General features: G+C 67.8%; 11 protein-coding genes across 11 annotated transcripts; 7 read left to right on the top strand and 4 right to left on the bottom strand.

Moving 5' to 3' along the window:
• Positions 1–201: 201 nt before the first annotated feature.
• Positions 202–868, bottom strand: MICPUCDRAFT_68866 (uncharacterized protein; the record flags this gene model as incomplete). Its single annotated transcript, XM_003060505.1, has 1 exon — positions 202–868. One exon carries the CDS (start codon positions 866–868, stop codon positions 314–316), a length of 555 nt encoding a protein of 184 aa, XP_003060551.1. The 3' UTR covers positions 202–313.
• Positions 869–1,730: 862 nt separating this feature from the next.
• MICPUCDRAFT_18963 (glycoside hydrolase family 47 protein) lies at positions 1,731–3,398 on the top strand (the record flags this gene model as incomplete). The annotated part of the gene is made up of 1 exon (XM_003060213.1): positions 1,731–3,398. One exon carries the CDS (start codon positions 1,731–1,733, stop codon positions 3,396–3,398), a length of 1,668 nt encoding a protein of 555 aa, XP_003060259.1.
• A 79-nt stretch (positions 3,399–3,477) lies between these two features.
• On the bottom strand, positions 3,478–6,136 carry GCY (guanylate cyclase). Its single transcript, XM_003060506.1, has 2 exons — positions 5,878–6,136; positions 3,478–5,647 (listed from the first exon to the last, which is right to left on the bottom strand). Exons 1-2 carry the CDS (start codon positions 6,096–6,098, stop codon positions 3,610–3,612), a joined length of 2,259 nt encoding a protein of 752 aa, XP_003060552.1. The 5' UTR covers positions 6,099–6,136; the 3' UTR covers positions 3,478–3,609.
• Positions 6,137–6,778: 642 nt separating this feature from the next.
• MICPUCDRAFT_40792 (uncharacterized protein) lies at positions 6,779–10,485 on the top strand (the record flags this gene model as incomplete). Its single annotated transcript, XM_003060214.1, has 2 exons — positions 6,779–6,854; positions 7,043–10,485. The coding sequence occupies 2 exons, from the start codon at positions 6,779–6,781 to the stop codon at positions 10,483–10,485; spliced, it is 3,519 nt and encodes a 1,172-aa protein (XP_003060260.1).
• A 288-nt stretch (positions 10,486–10,773) lies between these two features.
• MICPUCDRAFT_59865 (uncharacterized protein) lies at positions 10,774–13,852 on the top strand (the record flags this gene model as incomplete). The annotated part of the gene is made up of 3 exons (XM_003060215.1): positions 10,774–11,943; positions 12,116–13,105; positions 13,304–13,852. The coding sequence occupies 3 exons, from the start codon at positions 10,774–10,776 to the stop codon at positions 13,850–13,852; spliced, it is 2,709 nt and encodes a 902-aa protein (XP_003060261.1).
• A 671-nt stretch (positions 13,853–14,523) lies between these two features.
• MICPUCDRAFT_68871 (uncharacterized protein) lies at positions 14,524–15,842 on the top strand (the record flags this gene model as incomplete). The annotated part of the gene is made up of 2 exons (XM_003060216.1): positions 14,524–14,976; positions 15,153–15,842. The coding sequence occupies 2 exons, from the start codon at positions 14,524–14,526 to the stop codon at positions 15,840–15,842; spliced, it is 1,143 nt and encodes a 380-aa protein (XP_003060262.1).
• A 235-nt stretch (positions 15,843–16,077) lies between these two features.
• MICPUCDRAFT_59867 (uncharacterized protein) lies at positions 16,078–16,590 on the top strand (the record flags this gene model as incomplete). Its single annotated transcript, XM_003060217.1, has 1 exon — positions 16,078–16,590. The coding sequence occupies one exon, from the start codon at positions 16,078–16,080 to the stop codon at positions 16,588–16,590; it is 513 nt and encodes a 170-aa protein (XP_003060263.1).
• A 247-nt stretch (positions 16,591–16,837) lies between these two features.
• Positions 16,838–17,464, bottom strand: MICPUCDRAFT_59868 (uncharacterized protein; the record flags this gene model as incomplete). Its single annotated transcript, XM_003060507.1, has 1 exon — positions 16,838–17,464. The coding sequence occupies one exon, from the start codon at positions 17,462–17,464 to the stop codon at positions 16,838–16,840; it is 627 nt and encodes a 208-aa protein (XP_003060553.1).
• Positions 17,465–17,740: 276 nt separating this feature from the next.
• Positions 17,741–18,685, top strand: MICPUCDRAFT_40794 (uncharacterized protein; the record flags this gene model as incomplete). The annotated part of the gene is made up of 1 exon (XM_003060218.1): positions 17,741–18,685. The coding sequence occupies one exon, from the start codon at positions 17,741–17,743 to the stop codon at positions 18,683–18,685; it is 945 nt and encodes a 314-aa protein (XP_003060264.1).
• A 96-nt stretch (positions 18,686–18,781) lies between these two features.
• On the top strand, positions 18,782–19,198 carry MICPUCDRAFT_59870 (uncharacterized protein; the record flags this gene model as incomplete). Its single annotated transcript, XM_003060219.1, has 1 exon — positions 18,782–19,198. Exon 1 carries the CDS (start codon positions 18,824–18,826, stop codon positions 19,196–19,198), a length of 375 nt encoding a protein of 124 aa, XP_003060265.1. The 5' UTR covers positions 18,782–18,823.
• A 115-nt stretch (positions 19,199–19,313) lies between these two features.
• MICPUCDRAFT_27793 (Drug/Metabolite transporter superfamily) lies at positions 19,314–21,426 on the bottom strand. Its single transcript, XM_003060508.1, has 3 exons — positions 21,088–21,426; positions 20,373–20,731; positions 19,314–20,227 (listed from the first exon to the last, which is right to left on the bottom strand). The coding sequence occupies exons 1-3, from the start codon at positions 21,387–21,389 to the stop codon at positions 19,635–19,637; spliced, it is 1,254 nt and encodes a 417-aa protein (XP_003060554.1). The 5' UTR covers positions 21,390–21,426; the 3' UTR covers positions 19,314–19,634.
• Positions 21,427–21,838: the final 412 nt, after the last annotated feature.

A 21,838-nucleotide genomic window follows, 5' to 3' on the forward strand; every position in this document is an offset into this window, starting at 1 on the left:
CGGACGAAGATAAGGGAGATAATAAAGTCCTTAAGGATCGGCGTTCACCACGCGGACGCGGTCGTATGGGGACCAGTGTATAGAACGCGCCTCATCAGCCAGTTAGACCACTGTAAAAAAGTCGTTAACAGAAAGAACGGAACGGATTCGCGAAAAAAATCTCTGCGGGCGATACGAGTAAAAAGAAAAGAATTGCCACGTCCGATCGCCGTCCGTCGCGGTTTGGTCTGCTCTCCGGATTAAATTACACCGCTAGATAATGCGACAGGCTAAACCCGTCATCGACCTGTGCTCAGGCTTCACGTCTCCTAGCTCATCTAAAATGATCACTCCTCGTCTCCCAACACGGACGCGCAAAGATATTTTTTTTCCGATTCCAAGATCGTAGAATAGGGCTCGACGTTTCTCGCTCGCGAATCACCGCACCGTTCGAACTTCGTCCGCCGCGCGCGCCGCTTAGAGCGGGATGCGCGCCGGGGCCCAGCAGCAGTTCGTGAAGAAGCAGCCGAGGAAGAGCGCCAAGATCGCGGGGCCGCCGCAGCCCTCGTGCGACACGACGGCGCAGATGGGGCAGCAGCACTTGAAGCAGCACTCCGGAGGGGTCTTGAATTGCTGACCCCCCATCATGATCACCTGGGGCTGCATCATCGCGGGCTGCTGCATCATCACGGGCTGCTGCATCATCACGGCCTCGCAGACGGGGCCGGCGGTCTCCTCCTCGACCTTGGGGGCGATGGTGGTCATTTGCGTGTCGGACATGCTGAGCGGGGGGGGGGGGGGGCGGCGTGGAAGCGCGTCGAGAATGACGATCACCCGTTTTGGGAGCCGCCACGCCACTCTGTTCGCGCCCGTCTGTAACACTCCTCATAGATCCTACCCGCGCGGGCCGCGGCCGCGCTCAGTCTCACTTTCTGCCAGGGTGGATTAGGATTTATCGTAAACACGTGCGGGATGCGTCGATCAAAGATTTCGGTTGAAACCGCGCGCGGGTCAGAATTCAAATATTTGATCGCGCGCGCCGGTGAAATAGCGCGCGGCGCGTCGAAGCGGACGGGAGCACTCTGCGCACAAGACGGACGAGAGAGCGTCTAACTAATCTGGGCGCGCGGCGCACTCGCGCGCGCGTCGCGCGTCGCGGAGCGGCGGCGGCGCGACGGCGGCGGCGGCGGCGCGACGGCGGCGGCGGCGGCGTCGCGACCGCGGCGGAGGCGCGAGCGATGATCCTCGGGCGCCCGCCGAACACGGGCCCGCGAGGGACCGCCAGCGGTGGGACGTCGCTCCGCGCGCGACGCCGCGATCGCGCTCGCGTCCGATCGCTCGTCGTCGCGCTCGCGCTCCTCCTCCTCGCGCTCGCGCTCGCGGCGACGACGCTTCTCCGCGGCGGCGGCGGGAAGAGGGAGCGCGCGGAGGGGAGGGCGGCGGTGGGGGCGACGACGACGACGACGACGACGACGGCGACGAGCGCCGCGGCGACGGCAGAGCGCATTCGCGCGGACGAGGGACCGTCCGTAATCGGCACCGGCGCCTCCCAGCCGAATCAATCGTCGCCGCGAACGGCGAGCGGCGTCGACGAGCTGCGATCGCGCGTCGACGCGCGAACCGCCGCGCTCGAGGACGAGGTGAAGACGCTCGCGGACGCGGTCGACGCCGCGGCGGCGCGCGTCGACGCGGTGCTTCTCCGTTCCTCGCCGCCGCCGCCGAAATCGCCGCCGAGGAACGGAGAAGCAAAAATGACCAAGCAAGACGCGCGCGCGGAGGCGACCGCGCGCGAGGAAGAGGCGAAGATCTTCTCCGCGCCGGCGCCGACGGACGCGGCGGTTTCCGCGGCGCGGCGGGATTCGGAGAGGCTCGCTCCCGCGAAAGAATGGTCGTTTCCGCTTCCGCGGCGGAACGACCGCGGCGTCGTCGTCACCGGCGACGGCGGCGCCGCCGCGAAACGCGGCGACGTTCCCTACGGCGGGTGGGCGCGAGACATCGTGGCCGACGTCGCGCGACGCGACGCGGTGAGAGACGCGACGCGAGACGCGTACGCGCACTACGAAAAATACGCGTTCGGCGACGACGAGCTCCGCCCGCGCGCGAAACTCGGGAAGAACGCGTTCGGCGGCCTCGGCGCGACCATCGTGGACTCGCTGGACACGCTGTGGATCATGGGATTATCGGACGAGTACGGCCGCGCGCGCGAGTGGGTTTCGAGACGGCTGAGCTTCGACGTCGACCGCGACGCGAGCGTCTTCGAGACGACGATTCGCGTGTTGGGCGGCGTCCTCGCCGCGTACGACCTCTCCGGGGACGAGATGTATATAAACAAAGCGACGAACCTCGCGACGCGGTTGAAGCCCGCGTTCGCGACCGCGTCCGGGATCCCGTACCCGATCGTAAACTTGAAAACCGGACGCGCGAAGCACCCGGGGTGGGCGCACGGGAGCAGTCCGCTCGCGGAATTCGGCACGCTCTCGCTGGAGTTTGTCTCTTTGTCCGACAGAGTCGGGGATCCGCGGTGGTCCGATCTCGCGGAGACGCCGATCGCGAAGGTGCAGAGCGTCCGCGGCGACGTCGGGACCGTGCCCAGAGGATTATATCCCATGTCCATCGACCCGGGGAAGTTGAAGTGGAGCTCCGGCGCGGTGTCTTTCGGAGCGATGGGCGACTCGTTCTTCGAGTACCTACTCAAGACGTACGTCATGGGAGGGCGGACGAGGGAGCTCCGAGGCTGGAGCGATATGTGGGACGAGTCGATGCGCGCGATGCTGGAGCACTTAGTCTTTCCCGGGGAGGAAGAGGGCACGAAATACGTCGCGGAGTGGAACGGGCGCGCGCATCACAAGATGGATCATCTCGCGTGTTTCGTCGGAGGCATGCTCGTCCTCGGCGCGCACGGGTCGGACATGGAGAAGGAATACGTCGCCGCCGCCGCGGAAATCACGAAAATGTGCTACCGCATGTATACGTCTCAGCCCACGATGTTAGCCCCGGAGGTCGTGAGCTTCGCGAAGTACGAGAAGGAGAACGGCGGGACCCCGCGCGGGCGTCGGATGGTGAATCAGGTGAATCACAACCTGCAGAGACCGGAGACGATCGAGTCGATATTTTACATGTACCGCAAAACCGGGGATCCGATGTACCGCGAGTGGGCGTGGAATATGTTCTGCGCGATGCGGAAACACTACAAGACGGACTCCGGGTGGGCGGGGATCAAAGACGTGCGACGCGACCCGCCGACGAACGACGACACGATGCAGTCGTTCTTCATCGCGGAGACGATGAAGTACATGTATCTCATCTTCGCGGACGGCGACGTCATCGACTTGGACGAGTGGGTGTTTAACACCGAGGCGCACCCGCTCAAGGTGAAGCCGCGACGAGAGACGCTCGTGCCGCCGTATAAGTATTCGTAGGCGGGGACTTCCGCGCGTCGTCGCGATAGGAAGCGCGTCGTACGGTAGGCCCTAGTTTAAGCTCATGTAGATCGTATTTAGTCTTACATCTTACTTTGCCCAATACAACAAAACAGTACTTTCACAATACAGCGCAGTCAAATGTACACGGTACGTGTGATAATCTACGAGTGATAACCCCAAAGAAGCCAAGCCGTCGACGCTCGGGGCGTCAGTCCTCCGCGGGCGGGAGCTCCCACGGCCGCGCGAGCGACGGCACGTTCCCGACGCTGAACGACACTTGCCGCTGCGTCGGCGGCTTCTTCGGCTTCTCCGGCTCGTCCTCTTTGCTATTCTCGCTCCCGTCCTCGCTGCGTTCGTCGTCCACGCTCCGTTTTCTCGTCGTCGTCCAGCTCTTCTGTCGAAACGCCTCCGCGAGGACGCCGATGTGCGTCGTGACCGCGCGCTGCTGATCGTTGCTCATGCCCCCCATGAGCTCCATCTCGATCGCTTCCTCGTTCCCGTCGCGAACGAGGGACACGGTGTCGATCGCGTCCATCCCTTTGATCTCCACCCCGTCGCGAAACTCCCACTTCAGCGCGTCGAACGTCCGCCCCTGCTCCTCCGAGAGCTCCCCTTTCATGGCGTCGTACATCGCCCTGGGGAAGTGCACGCCGTCGTACCGGCACGTCTGCTCCATCCGCGCGGCTAAGTTGGCGACGTCGCCGTATATGTCGAACTGCATGCACGTCCGACCGACCACGCCGCTGTACACGGAACCGGCGGCGAGGCCGATGCGAATCTTAACCTCCACGCCGTTGGGCATGTAGACGCGCTCGTCTTTCATGTACGTCAGAACGCCCGCGGCGAAGTGTAGCGCGCGGAGACGATGCTGACGCGCGTCTTCTTTGACGCCCATCTCCGCCATGAGTCCCGACACGGCGAGGTAGCCGTCGCCGACGGTGCGGACTTTCGTCACGCCGTGCTCCTCGGCGACGTCATCTAACATCTGAAAGTACGTCTCGAGGAATCGCAACACCCTGTAGGGTTTGACCACCTTGCACATGGCGCTGAAGCCGACGATGTCGCAGAAGATCACGGTCACGTCCTTGTGCTCTCTGGCTTTCACGCTCGCGCCGCGTCGCTTACGGAAGGTGCTCTGCCGCCGGAGCGAATTCGCCGCGGCGCCGTCGCCGTCGCCGCCGCCCCCCCCGGAGACGCCGGGCTTGCCGTACAAGATCGACGACCGCCGGCGCGGCTTCTCAATTTGATTCTGAGAACTCACGTCCTCCCCCGCGGCGTCTGCGCCCGCGTCGTCCGGCGCGCCCTCAAAGAACACGTCGAGGTCGCGGTCGCGCAACGCGATCGTATCTTCGCTCGGCGCTCGCAACGCTTGCGTGGTCTGAATCGCGCGTAAATACGCGTCGTCGCCGCGCATGGAGTTCCCATCGCTCGCGCTCGCGGTGTCCGAGTCCAAGTCCCCTTCCGACCGCTCGCTCGGCGCGCGACCGCCGTGCGTGGAGTCGTCGCAAAAATCGTCGCTTCTCGCCCCGCCCCCGCCGCCCCCGATGGACGATAAGCCCATGCCGCTCCGTTTCGAGCTCTGCCGCGACCGCGACCGCGACTCGGACGCGCTGCTCCCGCCGCCGGAGCCGGAGCCGCTGGAGCCGAACGTTATGGCGACGATCGCGTTGATGACGCGCGCGAATACGTTCTTCTTCTTCGCGCCACTCGCGGGCGCGTTCTTCCACGTGCGCGACTCTTGCTTTTGCATCTTTTTTCCCTCCTTGAGCCGCTTCCACTGCACCTCGAACACCTCCTTCGCGACCGGCGGCGGCATGATCGCGCACGCCAACGCCTTGTGCGCCTCTATCGCGTTCGTACTCTTCGATATGCACAGGTGCATCAGCACGCACGCGTTGAGCGTCACGCCGATCACCGTGGCGATGGCGTAGACGTAAATTTGCCACAGCCACACCTTGACGACGTGGTCCCCCGCGATCGCCGCGCCGTCCTCCCCGTACGCGCGGTTGAGGCTCTCGTGCAAGAAGCACGCCGCGCACATGAACACGAAACCCGCGAAGGTAACGGCTTGGACGCGGACGTTATCGTTGTACAAGAGCATCGCCGTGAACGGCGAGACGGAGGACCACGCGAGGACGCCGCCGCTGCGTTGGAATCCGCCGTACTCCATCTGAAGCAGCGCGGGGAGGAGGAGCATCCCGGAGAGGTGCGCGAACGCGACGGTGTCGAACGGTCGTCGCTTGAGCCTGCGAACGCGCGAGGGTAGGGTGATGAGAAACGGTCGTCGATCGCGGCGCGGGCGCGGGCGCGCGCGCGACGCGCGAGTGGACATTCGTCCCCGATTACGCGAGGTGGAGGATTATTATAGACACATTCCGTTCGCGCGGGAAGGAAGCGCGCGTCGCGCGGACGCGCGTCCGGGGACGCGGCCGTCCGAGTCATCGAGAGGACGCGGCGGGCGGGCGGACGGACGCACCAGAACCGCTCGTACGCGATCGCGGCGGCGACGCCGGCGATGTACAGCAGCGGAATCACGATCAGCGCGGGCTCGGTGCCGCCGTACAGCGCGATTTGGAGCACCGTCCACCCGACGGCGGCGGCGGCGCAGAGGACGACGGACGCCTGAAGGAGGAACGCGTCGCCGACGTATTCGTCCCCGCCGCGCGAGGCGCGTCCGCGACGCCCTCGCGACGGCATGACTCGCGGTGAGTGCGGCGCCGCGCGCGAGGAGCCAGCCGCCCCTGGGAGTGCCGGCGGGTGTGTCACGATCCTTCTTACCTGGGGAAATTCCGTTTTGACACGCATACGTATCGTACATTATGCGCTCAATAATAACCTATACGATACACGTGTACGCTGTACGTTGGAGTCGAAATAGTGTATGTATGCGCGACGCGACGCTTCAGGAGTTGTAGGCAGCACGACCGGTCATCCGGCGACTCTTCACCGCACTCGGCTCGCGAAAAGTTGAGACTAATTGCGCACTGAAGAACCGATCGAAAATACCTATTAAATATCGCATAAAGCAGAAAGACCTCGTTTCGAGCCTCGACTCCGATCGACTCGATGAGCGCGAGCGCGTGCGTTACGGTCTCGCGATCACCGACGCGGTCTCGCGGCATCGCGCGTCAGTCCTCGACGCACGCGGACGCCGACGACACCGCGAGCGGCGCGCACGGGCACTCTTCCGCGCGCGAGGCTCTTCGCGTCGCGCGCGCACGTCGAGTTCGATCGCACGTCGCGCGTCGCGCGTCGCGTCGCGTCGCGTCGCGGACGAGCCTCGCGCGCGACGACGACGACGACGCCGGCTCGCTCGTTGTTGAGCCGGACTTTATTCTCGTCGCTCGGCGCGCGGCGACGCGCTTCCGTCAAGGACGATGGCGCCGCGCGGGAGCGCGCGAAGTGCCGAGGAAGGCGCGCGCGCGGACGTCCCTTCGCCCGATGAGACCGCCGGTGCGTGATGTTCCGTCGTTTCGATCGTTCCCGACCCGCGCGCGTCGCGCAGATCCGCCGCGATGGCGCACCCTCGTACTCCGGAGCTCCGGCTTCGCCCGAGAAAAAACACGATGCGCGAGATCCGCCGCGCGTCGCGACGCCGCGGGCTGACGGCGCTCCCCATCCCGCTCTAAATGCCATCGCAGAATCTTCGGTCGACTCGTCGTCGCCGCACGCGCGCGCGCGTATCGCGCCCGCGCCCGCGCGCGCGCCGCACCCGCGCCCGCGATGCGAGCGTAACGGTACCGCGGAAGCGGCCTCCGTCGCGCGGGCGTCGAAAAGCGCGACGACGCCCCCTCCCGCGCCCGCGCCCGCGCCCGGCGCGTCGTCCAAGGCGGCGTGGATCCCCGCGCCGTCGCCGTCGCCGCTGCCGCCGAAGAAGAAACTCCTTCCGTCCCCCGTCTCCGTGAACACCGCGGAAGCGCTCGCGGAGAGCGCCGGCGGCGACGACGACGACGACGCCGAGCGTGACGACGCCGCGTCCGCGCCAGCTGTGCGCGCCTCGGACGCCGACGCCGCGGCGGCGGCGGCGGCGGCGGCGTCCGAGGCGGCGGCGGCGACGATCGCCGCCGCGGCGGCGATCGGCGCGCCTCCCTCCGCGGCGGCCGCCGCGGCCGTCATCGCCGCGGCGTCGCGCATCGCGCAGAGCCCCTCCCCCGGCGCGGCGTCGGCGTCGGCGTCGGACCCGTCGCCGATGGATCCGTCCGCGGCGCTCGGGTTCTCTCCGTTTCGACCGCCGACGCCGGGGAACTCCCCGGGCGGCTACCAGCCCTCGCCGATGATCGACGACCCGATCGCGGCGGCGGAGGTGGTGGCGGCGGCGGCGGCGGCGACGAACGCGCGAGGCCAACACGTGTACCCGCACGACATCCGCGCCGGCGCGTGGAAGCCGCCGTCGCCGAAGGATTGGTCGCTCGCGAAGCCGTTCCGGCCCGGCGGCGGCGGAGGAGGAGGAGGTACCGCGGGGTACAACCCCGGCGCGCTCGGCGGCGGGACGTTTCTGCAGTTCGCCGCGGGCGCGATGAAGGCGAAAAGCGGCCTGGGATACGCCGCGAGCGGCGCGGCCGCCGCCGCGGCCGCCGCCGCGACGGAGCCGCCGCCGGCGACGCACAGCTGTGCGGCGCGCGGCGGCGGCGCCGACGAGATGAAACCCGAGGACGACGCGAGGGATCTCGCGCCGGTGGTGGGCGGCGCGGCGAGAGACGCGGACGAGGACACTATCGCGTGGCGCGCGGCGAAGACGAAGACGAAGACGAAGACGAGCGGCGACACGTCTTCCGCGCCGCTCGATCTCGATCCGGCGGCGATGGACCCCGCCGTCGCCGCCGTCGCGAAAATTCTCCCGCCCGCGGCGACGCCCAGGAGCCCGGAGCAGCTCGCCGCGGCCGCGGTGGCGTACAACCTCGAGTACGCGCAGGCGATGCGGGCGTGGTTGGCGCCGCCGGCGCGCGCGTCGACGTCGACCGCGAACGCGTCGGCGACGACGGCGATGAGCGCGGCCGCGATGGCGGACTTCCCGCCGCTCGGGTCCGAGCCGCCGCCGCCGACGTCGCTCGCGCCGCTCGCGCCGACGACGACCGAACCCGCGCCGACGCCGACGCCGACGCCGGTCAGCTTCGGCGGCACGACGCCCGCGTCGCCCGCCTCGACGCGCCCGCCGCTCGAGACCCGCCCGCTGGAAGCGCCGCTGCCGCCGCTGTCCATGACGTTCATGCACGCGAACGGCGGCGGCGAAGGCGGCGAAGGCGAAGGCGCGGCGTCGCCGCCGCTCCCCGCGCGCGCGCGCCGCCTCCGCGCGGGCGCCGCGAACTCGGACCCGGCGTTTCGCGACGCGCTCTGGCATGTCGCGGATAGAGAGGCGATGATCAACGGCACGCGGCTCTCGAACACGCTGGACCCGAGCGCGTACGACGGCGCGAGTCTGGACGATCTCTACGCCGGCGACGGCGACGTTCGGTTCTTCGTGATCAAATCCTTCGCCGAGGAGGACGTTCGGAAGAGCGTGAAGCACGGGTGCTGGACATCGACGTCGCAAGGGAACGCGCGTCTGGACGCGGCGTGGCGCGGCGAGGACGTGTTCACGTTCGAGCCGCACGGCGACGACGAGAACGGCGACGACGAGCGCGAGCGCGAGCGCGAGGGTGAGGGTGAGGGCGAGACCGCCGCCGCCGCCGCCGCCGCCGCCGCCGCGGATTCCTCCTCGGGCTCGGGCTCGGGCTCGGGCTCGGACCCGGCTTCCGACGCGGAGCCCGCGTCCGACTCGGACGAGCCGTCCGTGCGATCCGTGGACACGCAGACCCCGGGCCCGCCGCTCCTGGACGACGCGACGCCCGCGACGGCGGAGTCCGCGACGAAGACGACGATCGCGCCCTGCTCGCGGCCGGGCTCCTCTGGCGCCCCCCCCTCGAAACCGCGCGTGATCCTGTTCTTCTCCGTCAACTCCAGCGGGCACTTCTGCGGCGTCGCGGAGATGACGTCCCCCGTCGACGACGACGCCGTCGACGCGACGCTTCTGCCCCCCGCGGCGGCGGCGAGCTGGCCCGGGCGATTCGCCGTGAAGTGGCACATCGTGAAGGACGTCCCGAACACGGCGCTGCGGCACATCCGCGTGTGCGCGGGGGATAAGAAGCCCGTGCCGAACTCGCGAGACGCGCAGGAGATCGAGCCCGCGCAGGGCGCGCTGGTGCTGAACATATTCCGAGAGTACCGCGGCGGCGGCGTTAACGGCGGCGGCGCGAGGGTGTCATCGTTGCTCGACGACGTCGGCGGCGACGTCGTCGGCGGGTACGGAGGGTTCCCGTGGGACGCGCGAGGGGCCGCGCGCGCCGCCGCCGCGCGCCGCCGCGCGGGCGGCGGCGGCGGCGGCTGGCGGAACGGCAACGGCGGCGGCGGCGGCGGCAGGTTTTTTCCCGGAGCGCGCGGAGGGTTCCCCGGGTACGCGCACGCGGGAGGAGCCGGCGCGCACGGATTCAGCGCGCACCACGGGTTCGGCGCGGACTGGCACGCGGACTGGAACGCCGCGATTGGCGCGATGGGCGCGAACGGGTGGTACCCGCACGCGCACCCGCACGCGCACGCGCACGCGCACGCGCCGCCGCACGCGCACGTTGTCGCGGCGATCGGCGGCCACCCGCACCGCGGCGTAGGCGGCGCGTGGTGGGACCCGCGGTACGCTATGGGGTACGACCCCGTCGCGGCGGCGGCAGCGGCGGCGGGCGCGTCGCCGTATTTCGCGCCGCCGCCGCAGCCGCAGCCGCATCTCGTGGGCGCGTGGACGCCGCCGCCCGCCACCGCGAGCGCGTTCGCGCCGCCGTCCGGGCCTGGAGGATCGCCCGAGGAGCTGGAAGGAGGGACGGAGTGGAAGGAACCCGAGGCCGCGCGCGAGGAGGAGACCGCGGCGGCGGCGGCGGCGGGTTTTTCCCCGGAGCGCCGCGCGGACGAGAAAGAGCGCGACGCTCCGGATAAGGAGAACGCAGGCGTGCCGCCGCTCGCGACGACGACGGCAACGGTGCCGACGGTGAAGACGCCGCCGCCGCGGTTCCGGTTCGGGGAGACGCGCGCTGAGGCGCCGACGTCGCCGTCCGCGTGAGCGGCGGCGGCGGAGAAAAAACGAAAAAGAAAGGAAATCGACGACTACGACGACGACGACGACGAGCGGAACGGAACGGAACGGAACGGAACGGAACGAAACGCGCGCGGAACGGAACGAAGGACGACGCCCCGCGCCGACGCAAAGCGTGCGAAGAGCAAGCGCGAGGAACGAGTAACGAACGCGGCACGAGAGAATAAACGAACGTCTGAATATCACGCCAATAATCTGATGTCTAAAAATCTTCGTCCTTTCCGAGACGCGACGGCCATTGCTGACGACGCCGCGATGGGTCGCTTCGGAGGCGGCCGCGGCCGCGGTCGAGGCCGCGGCGGCGGAGGCCGCGGAGGCCGCGGCGGCAGGGGCGGCAAGGCGAAGCACAACGGCCCCGCGCTCCCGCGCGCGCTCGCGACCGAGCTCGAGGAGGCGGAGCAGCTCGCCGACGGCGGCGTCGGTCATCGCGAGAAGAGCGCGACGAGAAGCGGATTCGAGGGGAGCGTCACCGGGGGAAGGGACGGCCCGGGAGGGACGCGCGGCGGCGGCGGCGGCAGAGGCGGGCGCGACAGCGCGCTCGACAGGAAGCAGATGCGGAAGAGGGCGAAGGAGGAGGAGAAGGCGCGTCGAAGGCAGTGGAGCGAGCGGCGCGCGCGCGCGAAGAAGACGGACGAGATTCGCGGCGGCGGCGGCGGCGGCGGCGGCGGCGGCGCGGGGAAGAAGAAACGCGGCGGCGTCGGCGACGACGACGACAACGGCGACGCGAAGCCGGGGAAGAAGCGACGCGCGAGCCGCGACGACGACGACGACGACGACGCGCGAGCGACGGCGAAGCTCTCGAAGAAGAAGAACGCGAACGCGAAACCCGACGCCGCCGAGCGGCCGACCGAGCTTCCGCCGAAGAAAATCAAGCTCAGCGCGGAGGACCGCATGGGCCGCGCGCGTCTCGAGGCGTACCGCGCGGACGAGGCGGAACAGAAGCGTCTGATGAAGAAGCTGAAGGGCAGGAAAGGCGCGGAGGACGACGGGCTGGGGTTCTTCTTCGACGCGCTCCCGGGGCTCGAACTCCTGAACGACGACGGCGGCAAGGGGGACGAGGGGGCGCTGAAACGCGCCGCGAGGGAAGCGGCGGAGAGCGCGGGGAAGAAACGCGCGCGAGCGGCGAAGCGCGACGCCATGGCCGAGGAGGACGAAGAGGAGGACGACGACGACGAAGACGAAGACGACGACGAAGACGATCCGTTCGGGATGGGGCCCGACGTCGACTCCGAATCGGACGACGAGGGCGAATACTCGCACGATGAGAGCGAGGAAGAGGACGAGGACGTCGCAGAGGACGAGGAAGAGAACCCCCCGAGAGCGGCGGCGGCGGCGGCGGGCAAGTACGTCCCGCCTGCGCAGCGCGCCGCCGCGCTCGCCGCGCTCGAGGCGACCGCCGCCGCCGGGGGGGCGAGCGAGGATGAGGTGCGTTCTATACACTGGTCCCCATACGACCGCGTTCGCGTGGTGAACGCCGATCCTTAAGGACTTTTGCCGGCGTCTCTCTGCGCCAACACCTCGGTTTCAATACACGCCCTCGACGCCTTTCAACGCCAACTGACGCCTTTCAACTCCACCCCGACGTTCGCTTGTATAGAACGGCCCTGAAAAAAAAACCGCCGCCGCGGACGCGAAAGCCGCGAAAGCCGCCGCGGACGCCGCTCGCGCGCTCCGCGGCCTCGTGAACCGCGTGGGCGAAGCTAACGTCGCGGCGATCGTCGCCGAGGCGGCGTCGCTGGCGCGCGGCGATCGGAGCATCCCGAGGCGCGCGGTCGGCGACGCGGCGACGACGGAGATTATGAAAGCGCTCGTCGAGGGACCGAAAGCGTCCGAACGCTACGCCGCCACGCTCGCGGGGTTCATCGCCGGTCTCGCCGGCGAGCTCGGGCCGGAGATCGCCGCGCGCTTCGGCGCCGCGCTCGTGGACGCGCTCCGCGTCGCGCGCGCGGACGACCGCGCGCGCGCGGCGTCGAACGTCGTCGCGGTTTTTTCCCGGCTCTTCGTGTGCGGCCTCTTCCCTTCCGCGGTGGTGTACGGGCTGCTCAAAGAGCTCTCTCGGACGCTCACGGAGCTCGACGCGACGCTGATGCTCGGGACTCTTCGCGCCGCGGGGTCGAGGCTGAGGCACGAGGACCCCGCGGGGATGAAGGAGTTCATCGTGACGCTGCAAGGTCGCGTCGCGGAGTTAACCGCGGCGGGCGCCGGCGGTACAGCTGGCGGCGACGGCGCCGCGGGCGGGGGCGGGGGCGGGCTGACGCGTCGCGCGCGGTTGATGCTCGACATGGTCGTCGATCTGAAAAACAACAAGAAAACGACGCCCGTCGCGAACGCGAACGGCGAGCGCGGCGGCGGCGCCGAAGACGACCAGTGGGGCTTCCCGACCGCGATGAGCAAGTGGCTGCGGTCGTCCGCAGCCGTCGGCGACGCCGCCGTCGCGCTCAGAGCGCTCGCGTACGACCGACTTCAGCGCGCGGAAACGCGGAAAGGGCAGTGGTGGCTGCCCGAGGCTGCGGGCACGGACGCGTGGTTCGCCGCGCGAAGAGGCCAGGGCGCCGGCGACGCCGCGCGCGCCGCGTCGCAGAGTGAGGTGCGTTCTATACACTGGTCCCCATACGACCCCGTCGGCGTGGTGAACGCCGATCCTTAAGGACTTTTCCCGGCGTCTCTCTCCGCCCAGGGTCCCTCGCATCATTCAATCCTGACACACCTCGACGCCTTTCAACTCCGCTTCTGACGCCTTTGAACTCCACCTCGACGTCGCTTTGTATGGACCCTCGACCCTGAGGGTCTGGAGCTGCTGAACAAGGCGAGAGGGTTGCGGATGAACACGGAGGCGCGGCGGGCGATTTTTTGCGTCGTCGTCGGCGCCGAGGACTACGCGGACGCGCTCGACCGGCTCCTTCGCTTACCTCTCGCGGATAAGCAAGACCGCGAGATCCCTCGCGTGCTCCTCGAGTGCTGCCTCCAGGAGAAGGCGTATAATCCGTACTACGAAGTCCTCGCGAGAAAGCTGTGCGAACGCGTGAAGAAACATCGGATGACGACGCAGCTGTGCGTCTGGGACCAGATCCGCGAGATTTCGCCCGCGGCTTCCTCCTCGGAGATAGCCGAGGACCGCGGGAGGGACGCGCCGCCTCCGGTGTCCGTTCGAAGGATCGCCAACCTCGCGCGGTTCTTCGCCGGGTTGTTGGTCTGGAACGCGCTCCCGCCCGTCGCGTTGAAGGCGAGTCAGACCGCTTCCCGCGCGTCCCCGTTCGCGTCTCGCGCGTCGTTTCGTTTCTTGAGGACTTCTTTCCTTTCGCGCGCTGGGAACCACACGCGTTGTCACGCGTGAATGATACCTGCCAATCACATTCCCGCTCAACTGACGCGTGTCTTCCCTCGGCCGATCGCATCACCCCGCCCGCAGGCGTGCGATTTCGTCGGAGACGGTTTCGGCGCTCGAGGAGGTACTCCTTCGTCGCCGCGTTCGAAACTGTTCCACCGGCTTCTCCTCCAGGCGATCCTCTCCGCGCCCGCGGCCAAGCGCGGGGACGTGCACGCGCTGTTTCAGACGATCGCCGCGAGAGGCTCCGGAGGGGGCGGCGGAAGAGGCGGCGGGAGAGGCGGCGAGGAACTCGCCGCTCTGCGCGCGAGTCTCGGGGCGGCGTTGCGCTCGAAGGATCTGACGAGCGGACTTCCGAGCGGCGGCGGCGTCGGCGGGCGCGAGTACGTGAGGAAGGGCGCGGAGGAGGCGAGCAATATCCTCGCGGGGGGGCTCGCGTAGGGGCGCGGTAGTCGCGAGAGAGACCGCGAAGGCGTAGACGTAGGGCCTAGCTTGAGGAGTGCCTCTTTTTTCTCGACATTCCGTTTACGAAGATTCGCATTCGTCGTCGTCGCGATCGAGCGCAGCGCCAGTCAACACGTCGCGTCGTCCGAGTCGGCAGAGGCATTATTCACGGCACCGTCGAGGGCGCCAGCCGCGCGAGGCGAGGGGCAGCGGCGCGGCGCGTTCGTCTCGTCGCGATGCCGTCGGCGAAGGAGAAGGTGCGACTCGCGCGACCCCGCGCGCGCGTCGCGCCCGACGCGACGCGACGCGACGCGTTCGACGCGTTTGTGTGCACCCCTCGCGCTTTCGAATATATTCTCAAGTCCCCCCGTCCCACCCCTCCCTCCACGCAGACGTGCACGATTTGCTTCGTCGACGGCGCCGTGTGCGACGGCATCCTGTGCGCGGAGACGCACTACACCTGCGGCGAGTGCTTCGAGGCGTACGTCATGAGCGAGAGCGGGAAGTCGTTGGGGGAGCTCAAGAAGCGCGAGGGCCGGATCCTCTGCCCGTTCAACACGGACGCGATGAAAGGCGCGGACCGCTGCAACGCGACGTGCTTCGCGGACAAGGACATCGCGAAGAACGTCAGCAACGACGCGTTCGCCGCGTACCTGAGAGCGCGAGAGAAGATACGCGAGGAAGCGATGGCGCGTCCACGCGCGATCCCTCCTTCTTCGAAGAACGCCCGTCGTCTCTCTCTCTCTTTTTTCACGCCCGTCGTCTCTCTCGTCGTCAGATCCGCGGCGAATCAATCCATCCGCTCCGTCCCCCTGACGCGCGCGACTTCCCCTCACCCCCGCGCGTTCCGTTCCGTTCCACTCAGGCGGAAGAGATGCGCAAAGAGATGGAACAGCGCGTCGAGCTCGAGCGCCAGCGCGCGGGGAACGCCGCGGAAGCGAGCGAGAGACTCCGCGGCGCGCGCGAGCACGTCGTCGAAAAGATTCTCACGCTGTCGTGCCCGCGTTGCACGCAAGCCTTCGTCGACTTCGAAGGGTGCTTCGCGCTCAACTGCAGCCGCTGCCGCGCCGCGTTTTGCGCGTACTGTCTCGCGGACTGCGGCAAAGACGCGCACGCGCACGTGGGATCGTGCCCGGAGGGCGCGGCGTCGCTGAAGGCGATGAAGAGTAAGGAGAAGGCGGCGGGCGGCGGCGGCGGCGGCGGCGGCGGCGCGCGCGGTCTCGCGGGGCAAGGCACGACGTACGGCACGCGCGCGATGTTCGACGAGTCGCAGAAACGCCGGCGATGCAAGCACTTGGTGCTGTACCTGGAGAGACACGACGGGGAGACGCAGAGTAAAATTTTAGAGGGCGTCAAGACGGAGCTGGCGGACCTCGGGATCACGAGCCGCGAGCTTCGCCACTGGCAAAAGAAGGAGGACAAGGCGATCGCGGAACGCGAGAAGAAGCAGCAGCAGGCGAACTTGGCGGCCGCCGCGTTTTTCGATCCGATTCAGGCGCGTTCTATACACTGGTCCCCATACGACCCCGTTCGCGTGGTGAACGCCGATCCTTAAGGACTTTTCCCGGCGTCTCTCTCCTCCCACCCCTCGGTTTCAATCCCCGCCCTCGACGCCTTTCAACTCCACCTGACGCCTTTGAACTCCACCCCGACATTCGCTCGTATGGAATGGCCCTCAGGCGCTCTTCGGCGGCGGCGGCGGCGGCGCGCCGAATCGCCGCGATAACCGCGCCGCGCGCCGCGCGAGGGGGGGTCCCGTTCCCGTTCCCGCTCCCGCCGCGGGAGTGGGGATGGAGTTCGATCTCGACGACTTCAACGCGATGCTCGCCGCGGGGATGTTCGACGACGGGATGGAGGGCGCGCGCGGCCGCGGCGACGGCGGGCGAGGAAACTTCGCGCCGTGGCGCGGACTGAACAACGCGCTCGACGGCGCGCACGGGAACGGCGGGGCGGAGGTTGGCGCGATACGCGCGGCACGACGGGCGCGGCGCGAGCGCGAGGCGAGGGAGAAGGCTGAGCGCGCGAACCGCCCGCCGGAGGTGACGCACGTGGATTTGGTCGGCGCGACGACGACGACGACGGCGTCGAAGAAGAAAAATCTTCCGCCGGGTGGCGGCGGGAATGGCGGCGCGGCGGCGGGCGGCGTCATCGCGATCGACCTGACGGACGGCGTATCCCCGACGCCGTGCGGCGGCGACGGCGGGCCCACGGGAAGGTCCAGCGGGGTCGGACGGCGCGTCCGCGCGAGGATGGAGGTGGCCGCGGAGAACGGCGGGTCGCAGACGACGGTGGATCTAACGTGAGTGACGATCCACGGACGATCCGATCCGTCCCGCCCGGCATCCGCATCCGCGCGGCGACGCGGACGAACGCGCGCGCGAACGGACGACTCGACGACCGACGAACGCGCGAGCGAGCGAATAAAGCAGCAATCACCTTAGCCATTAGCATCATCGAACGACGACGACCGAGACGCTCGCTCGCTCTCCCGTGACCCCGTCCTACGCCGCGGCGCGTCGACTTGCCTAAAAAAAAACACATCCGTCATCGTCACCTCTTCTTTCGGTCCGGCACCGCGCCGACGGGCTTGAAGAACGGCGACCACGGGTTCGCCTCCGTCTCGTACGCTTTGTAAATCTCGTCGATCGCGCGCTTCCCCTTGCCGATGTCGTCCTGCGACTTGACCCACTTCAGCACCGAGATGTTGTCCACGGTGCTCACGTCCAGCCCCTTCGCGAGCAGCGATCGCTTCAGCTCGTCCCTCGCCGCCGACTTGGCCCCCCACCATCCCGCGAACCCGACGGACGCGGCGATGAACGAGTACAGTCCGGGGTCCCCGGAGGCGACCGCGCCGTCGGCGCCCGCGGTGAGCTGCTTCGACGCCTCCGTGAGCGCGACGACGCCGACGGGGACGCCGAGGCCGAGCGCGAACGCCTGCGCGACGATCGACGACATCTCCTTCATGCTCTCGCCCTGCGACATTTTTTTCTTCGCGCCCCCGCGATCGTTCGCGTTCTTCTTGCCGAGCGGCTTGGCCTTCTTCGTCGTCGCGGGCGGCGGCTTCGTCTTGGTGAAGAGCGCGGTCGTCGCGGGCGCGCGAGCCGCCGCGCGCGCGGCGACGCGCGGGCGCGCGGTGACGCGGAGGGGCTCGGCGGCGACGGTCGTGGCGGCGAGCATCGCGCGCGTCGTCGGAAGTGGCGACGCGACGAGAGACGACAGCTGGCAGCGTCCAGCCCTGCCGCGCCGCCCGCTTCAAGAAAACCTCGCTCGTGACGACCGTCCGTCCTCCCCTCCGCCGAGTCCCACAGGAGCGGGCGCTGAGGCGAGCCTCGACGCGCGCACCCACCCGCGCACCCCCCGCGCCGCGCTCGCCTTCCTCGAGAGCGAAGGACGCCCGCGCGCGCCGCTCGCGTCGACCGATCGCGCGTAGTCCGACCGGACGGACCGTCGGCGATGGCGATGCGACGCGTCGCGTACGGCGCCGCCGCGATGACACGGCGAATCCTGGCGTCACCATCGACCGGCATCGCGTCACCATCGACCGGCGGCGGCGCGCGCTCGATGGACCGGTGCTTTTGCGCGTCCGCGATGATCGCCGGAGGGGACGACGCGCGCGCGACGTCGTCGTCGCGATCGTCGCGCTCGTTCGCGTCCTCCGCGGCGGCGACCGCGCGCGGCGGCCCGGCGGACGGCGCGGGCCGATCCTCCTTCTCATCCGCGCCGACGGAGACGACGCCGAGCGATGATCGCGTTAGGCCGCGAATCGACGAGCGATCGTACCAGACGCGATCGACGGCGTCGCTCGGCGCGTCCATCTCCGGCCGCGCGCCGCCGCCGCCGCCGCATCAGCCGCCTCGCGGCGCGCGCGGGATGGCCACGGAGAGGAAGCCGCCGCCCGACGCGATCCCCGACGGCACGCCGCACGACGAGGACCCGGACCCCGATCCGAATTACCCGAACGATCCCCTAAACCCGGGCGACCCGCTCACGGGCGGGATCGACCCGGACGACCTGCCCCCGGACGAGCTCGCGCCGTCGTTCGTCCCGAGCTGGCTCAGAGGGAAGAGCTCGAAGAAGCTGAACCGCGCGCAGAAGGGCAACTACGAGGGCATCTTGCGAGACATCGAAGCGGCGCCGGACACCGTACCAAAATCCGGGGCGCTGTACAACATGCGCGAGTTCGCGAAGATCACGGACACGAGCACGGAGGAGGACATCAGGGAGTGGTGCCGCGTGTACTGGGAGCATCAGAAGGAGCTCTGGCTCGCGAATCAGCCCGGCGCGGACCCGAACGTGAGCATCGAGGAGTTCATCGAGATTTACGAAAACGACATGGCGCGTTCTCCTTCACACTGGTCCCCGTACGACCGCGTCGGCGTGGTGAACGCCGATCCTTAAGGACTTTACTTCCCGGCGTCTCTCTCCGCCCAGGGTCCCTCGCTTTCAATCCTGACACACCTCGACGCCTTTCAACTCCGCTTCTGACGCCTTTCAACTCCACCCCGACGTTCGCTCGTATGGAACGGCCCTCAGCTCATGACGCCGGAGGAGGAGTCGAAACAGATCTTAAACTGGGAGGCGACGATGGTGCAGAGCGCGGGGGGTCGGATGGACCACCCGAAGAACCGCAAGATCGTGCTGTGGGTGCATCTGAAGGATTTGCAGAAGGAGACGGGCCTGAGCGACGACGCGTTGGATTACATCAGAGACGTGTGCGACGCCGCGGGGAGGTTCGACCCGAGGCACAACATAATTCGCATCGTGTGCACGCGGTCGAGGAACCGAGAGCACAACCGGCAGTGGTGCCTGAAGGTATTGTACGACCTCATCATGGACGCGAACCGGGAGTACCCGAGCGAGTCGTACTTTTTCGATCCGAAGGGGCCGCCCGACGTGAGCAAGCTCGAGTGATTCGACGTTCGTTCGTTCGTTCGTTCGTTCGTTCGTTCGTTCGACGGGGGACGGAGGGGCGGTCGAGTCGAGTGTTTTTTTAGCAGTCACGGGGGACGGGACGGGACTGGCGTGTACAACAAGTCTGTCTCTCTTCGTCATTAAAGACTCATCACTCGACCGCTTGTCGCTCTCCCAACCACTGAAAAAAAACACGACCGACGTCGACGACGCCGACGGCCGCCAAAACCGCGTCCCGTCCGCCCAGCCGACGGACCGGGCGCCGAAAAAAAACCTCTCGCGACGCGCCAACTCGTACAAGTATTACCGGGGGTTCCGACGCCAGACGTCGTCGCATCCATCACCGCTCTATGGAATCATCATCATCATCATCATCATCATCATCATCCATCGCACCGCATCGCTACCAACCAACTCGAACTCGGCAAGTCTCTCATCAGTCAGACTTGATCTGCTTCGTCTGGTCCGCGTACTTGTTCTTCACGTACGAGTACAACCCGGCGCCTAACACGGCGATGGCGCTGCCCACGGCGGTCTGCGGCGAGATCTTGTTCCCGAAGGCGATGATCGAGAACCCGATGACGAAGATGCGTTTGCCGACGTTGCCGACGGCGTGCGTCACGGGCTCAACCTTCCCGAGGGCTTGGTACGCCACCTGGTTGTACAAGTGATAGAACGCGCCGCACTTGAGCAGGGCGATGATAAATTCCTTCTGGCCCTTGAGCGCGACCGCGGATTGAATCCCGGCCATGATCGTCGACCCCTCGAAGATAAACACGAACGGGATGCAAAACATGAGCGAGACGATCGTGACGAAATTGTACAGATTCAGCGGCGACATGCGCGACATGAGCTTCTTGCTGAAGATGGCGCGCGCGGAGAACGCGACGTTGCTCGCCATCGCGCACGAGAATCCGAGCCACGTGAACGACAGCTCCGTCGCGGACGCGAGCGCGACGCCGCCGATGACGGGGATGAGCGACGCGTACACGGGCCACGCGTACACCGTACCGGAGACGAGGTACGTGCCTGGGTTGGGTGGAGTTGAGTTGTTTAAGAAAGGCGTCAGAAGACGGAGGAGGTCGAAGAAAGAAAGGCTTGGCTTCTTCGCGCGCGGGCGGCGATCGAAAGCGACGAAATAAGGAGAGAAATAAAAGAATTAAAAGAAACGCACCCGCCGCGGAGAACACCGGCTCGAGCGTCTTGATCGTGTGCGTGAACGACACCGCGACCGCGGCGAACGATACGTTCGTGAGGCAGTGCCCGAACGCGTGCAGGAAGCTCGGCAACGTCACGTCCTTCATGAACTCCGAGTCCGGGGTCTCGAATTTCACGAGCCTCGTCGTCCAAAAAAACGTCATGATGAGCAAACCCACGGCGAGGTGCACCGCGGAGACGAACCACGGGTACGGGAAGTAGTTGTAGATCTGCTTGTTGATGATGTTGAACTGGATGTTGAGGTAGTACCACAGCGCGAAGTACGCGGCGGTCTCCGCGGCGGGGTTCTTCTTCAGAAACGCCGTCACGGGGTTCCTGTTGCGACGATGAGGGGAGAGACGATGGGGCGATTTGGATTTGACGGCGTGTGTCAGAACAGGCACCTCTGCGAGTTGCTGAGGTGTGCCAGCGGGGAACGGATTATTCTTTTAGGGGGTTCGCGCGCGCGGGGGGGCGGCGCGGCTCGCGCCGTCTCCGCGGTCCGCATCGCGCGCGCGTTCGTATCGCGCTCTTCGCGACGCGACGACGCGCGATGCGGACCGCGGCGTCGACGCGAGCCGCGGCGACGCGCGCGCGAGGCCGCGTCGGACGGGATGAGAAAGCGCGTCCGAGAGGCACTGGTGGGATCGATAGTAAAAAGCGCAGGCTGAAGCGATGAATGGCGGGCGCACCCGGCGGCGGCGGACGCGTTCGCGACGACGGCGACGCGCCCGCGCGAGGTCTTCACCGCGCGCGAGGCGAGCGCGTTCGCGAGCGAGGCGTTCGACGTGAACGACGACGCGCGCGACGACGTCGATCGCGCGTCGAGCGACGCGCGCGCGGCCGATGCCGTCGCGCGCGCGCGCGCGGCGTTCGCTCGAGCCGGCGCGGCGGCAGCGAACGCGTGGGACGATGTCGTCGCGTTCGCGGCGCGCGCGGACGCGCGCGCGCGCGCGGCGGGACGCGCGATCGCGGACTGAGCGACGGCGTGCATCGCTCCTTCTCTGTGACGATGTCGACGCGGGCGTGCGCGGCGTGGTGTGCGGCGCGGCGCGTCTTCCGGCCGCGCCGTCGCGCTCGATAACCCACGATGTCGCCGGGGAAAAGTTGTTGGCAGGTTGAGTCACGGGAATTTTTCCGCAGATACAGTTATCATAAGTTATCCGAGATCCGCACTCGCGCGCAGTCACGGAGTAGTTTTTTCGCGTACCGTACTGCACCGCCTGTTGATCGCGCCGACCGTTGGACCACGGATGCGTCATCGGGGCGATCGATCGAGAGGCTCGCCCCGATGACGAGGCTCGGCAAAACAACTCTCATCACGTCAGATCGGCCATCGCTGAGATGGCGCCCGTCCCCGACCCCCCCGCGGAAGCGGTCGACTGCGTGGCGTACCTCAACGAGGCGTGGACGCCGTACCACGCCGTCCTCGCGTCGTGCGCG

Source organism: Micromonas pusilla (genome assembly GCF_000151265.4).
Source record: "Micromonas pusilla CCMP1545 genomic scaffold MICPUCscaffold_8, whole genome shotgun sequence".
NCBI classification, from domain to species: domain Eukaryota; kingdom Viridiplantae; phylum Chlorophyta; class Mamiellophyceae; order Mamiellales; family Mamiellaceae; genus Micromonas; species Micromonas pusilla.

Coding starts and splice junctions, on each gene's coding strand:
- GCY (XM_003060506.1), bottom strand. CDS start 6,098: ATGCCGTCGCGAGGGCGTCGCGGACGCGCCTCGCGCGGCGGGGACGAA. Junction 5,648..5,877: donor ATCGCGTACGAGCGGTTCTG/GTGCGTCCGTCC, acceptor GCGCGTTCGCAG/GCTCAAGCGACGACCGTTCG.
- MICPUCDRAFT_27793 (XM_003060508.1), bottom strand. CDS start 21,389: ATGCACGCCGTCGCTCAGTCCGCGATCGCGCGTCCCGCCGCGCGCGCG. Junction 20,732..21,087: donor AACGCGTCCGCCGCCGCCGG/GTGCGCCCGCCA, acceptor TCGTCGCAACAG/GAACCCCGTGACGGCGTTTC. Junction 20,228..20,372: donor GCCGGTGTTCTCCGCGGCGG/GTGCGTTTCTTT, acceptor CACCCAACCCAG/GCACGTACCTCGTCTCCGGT.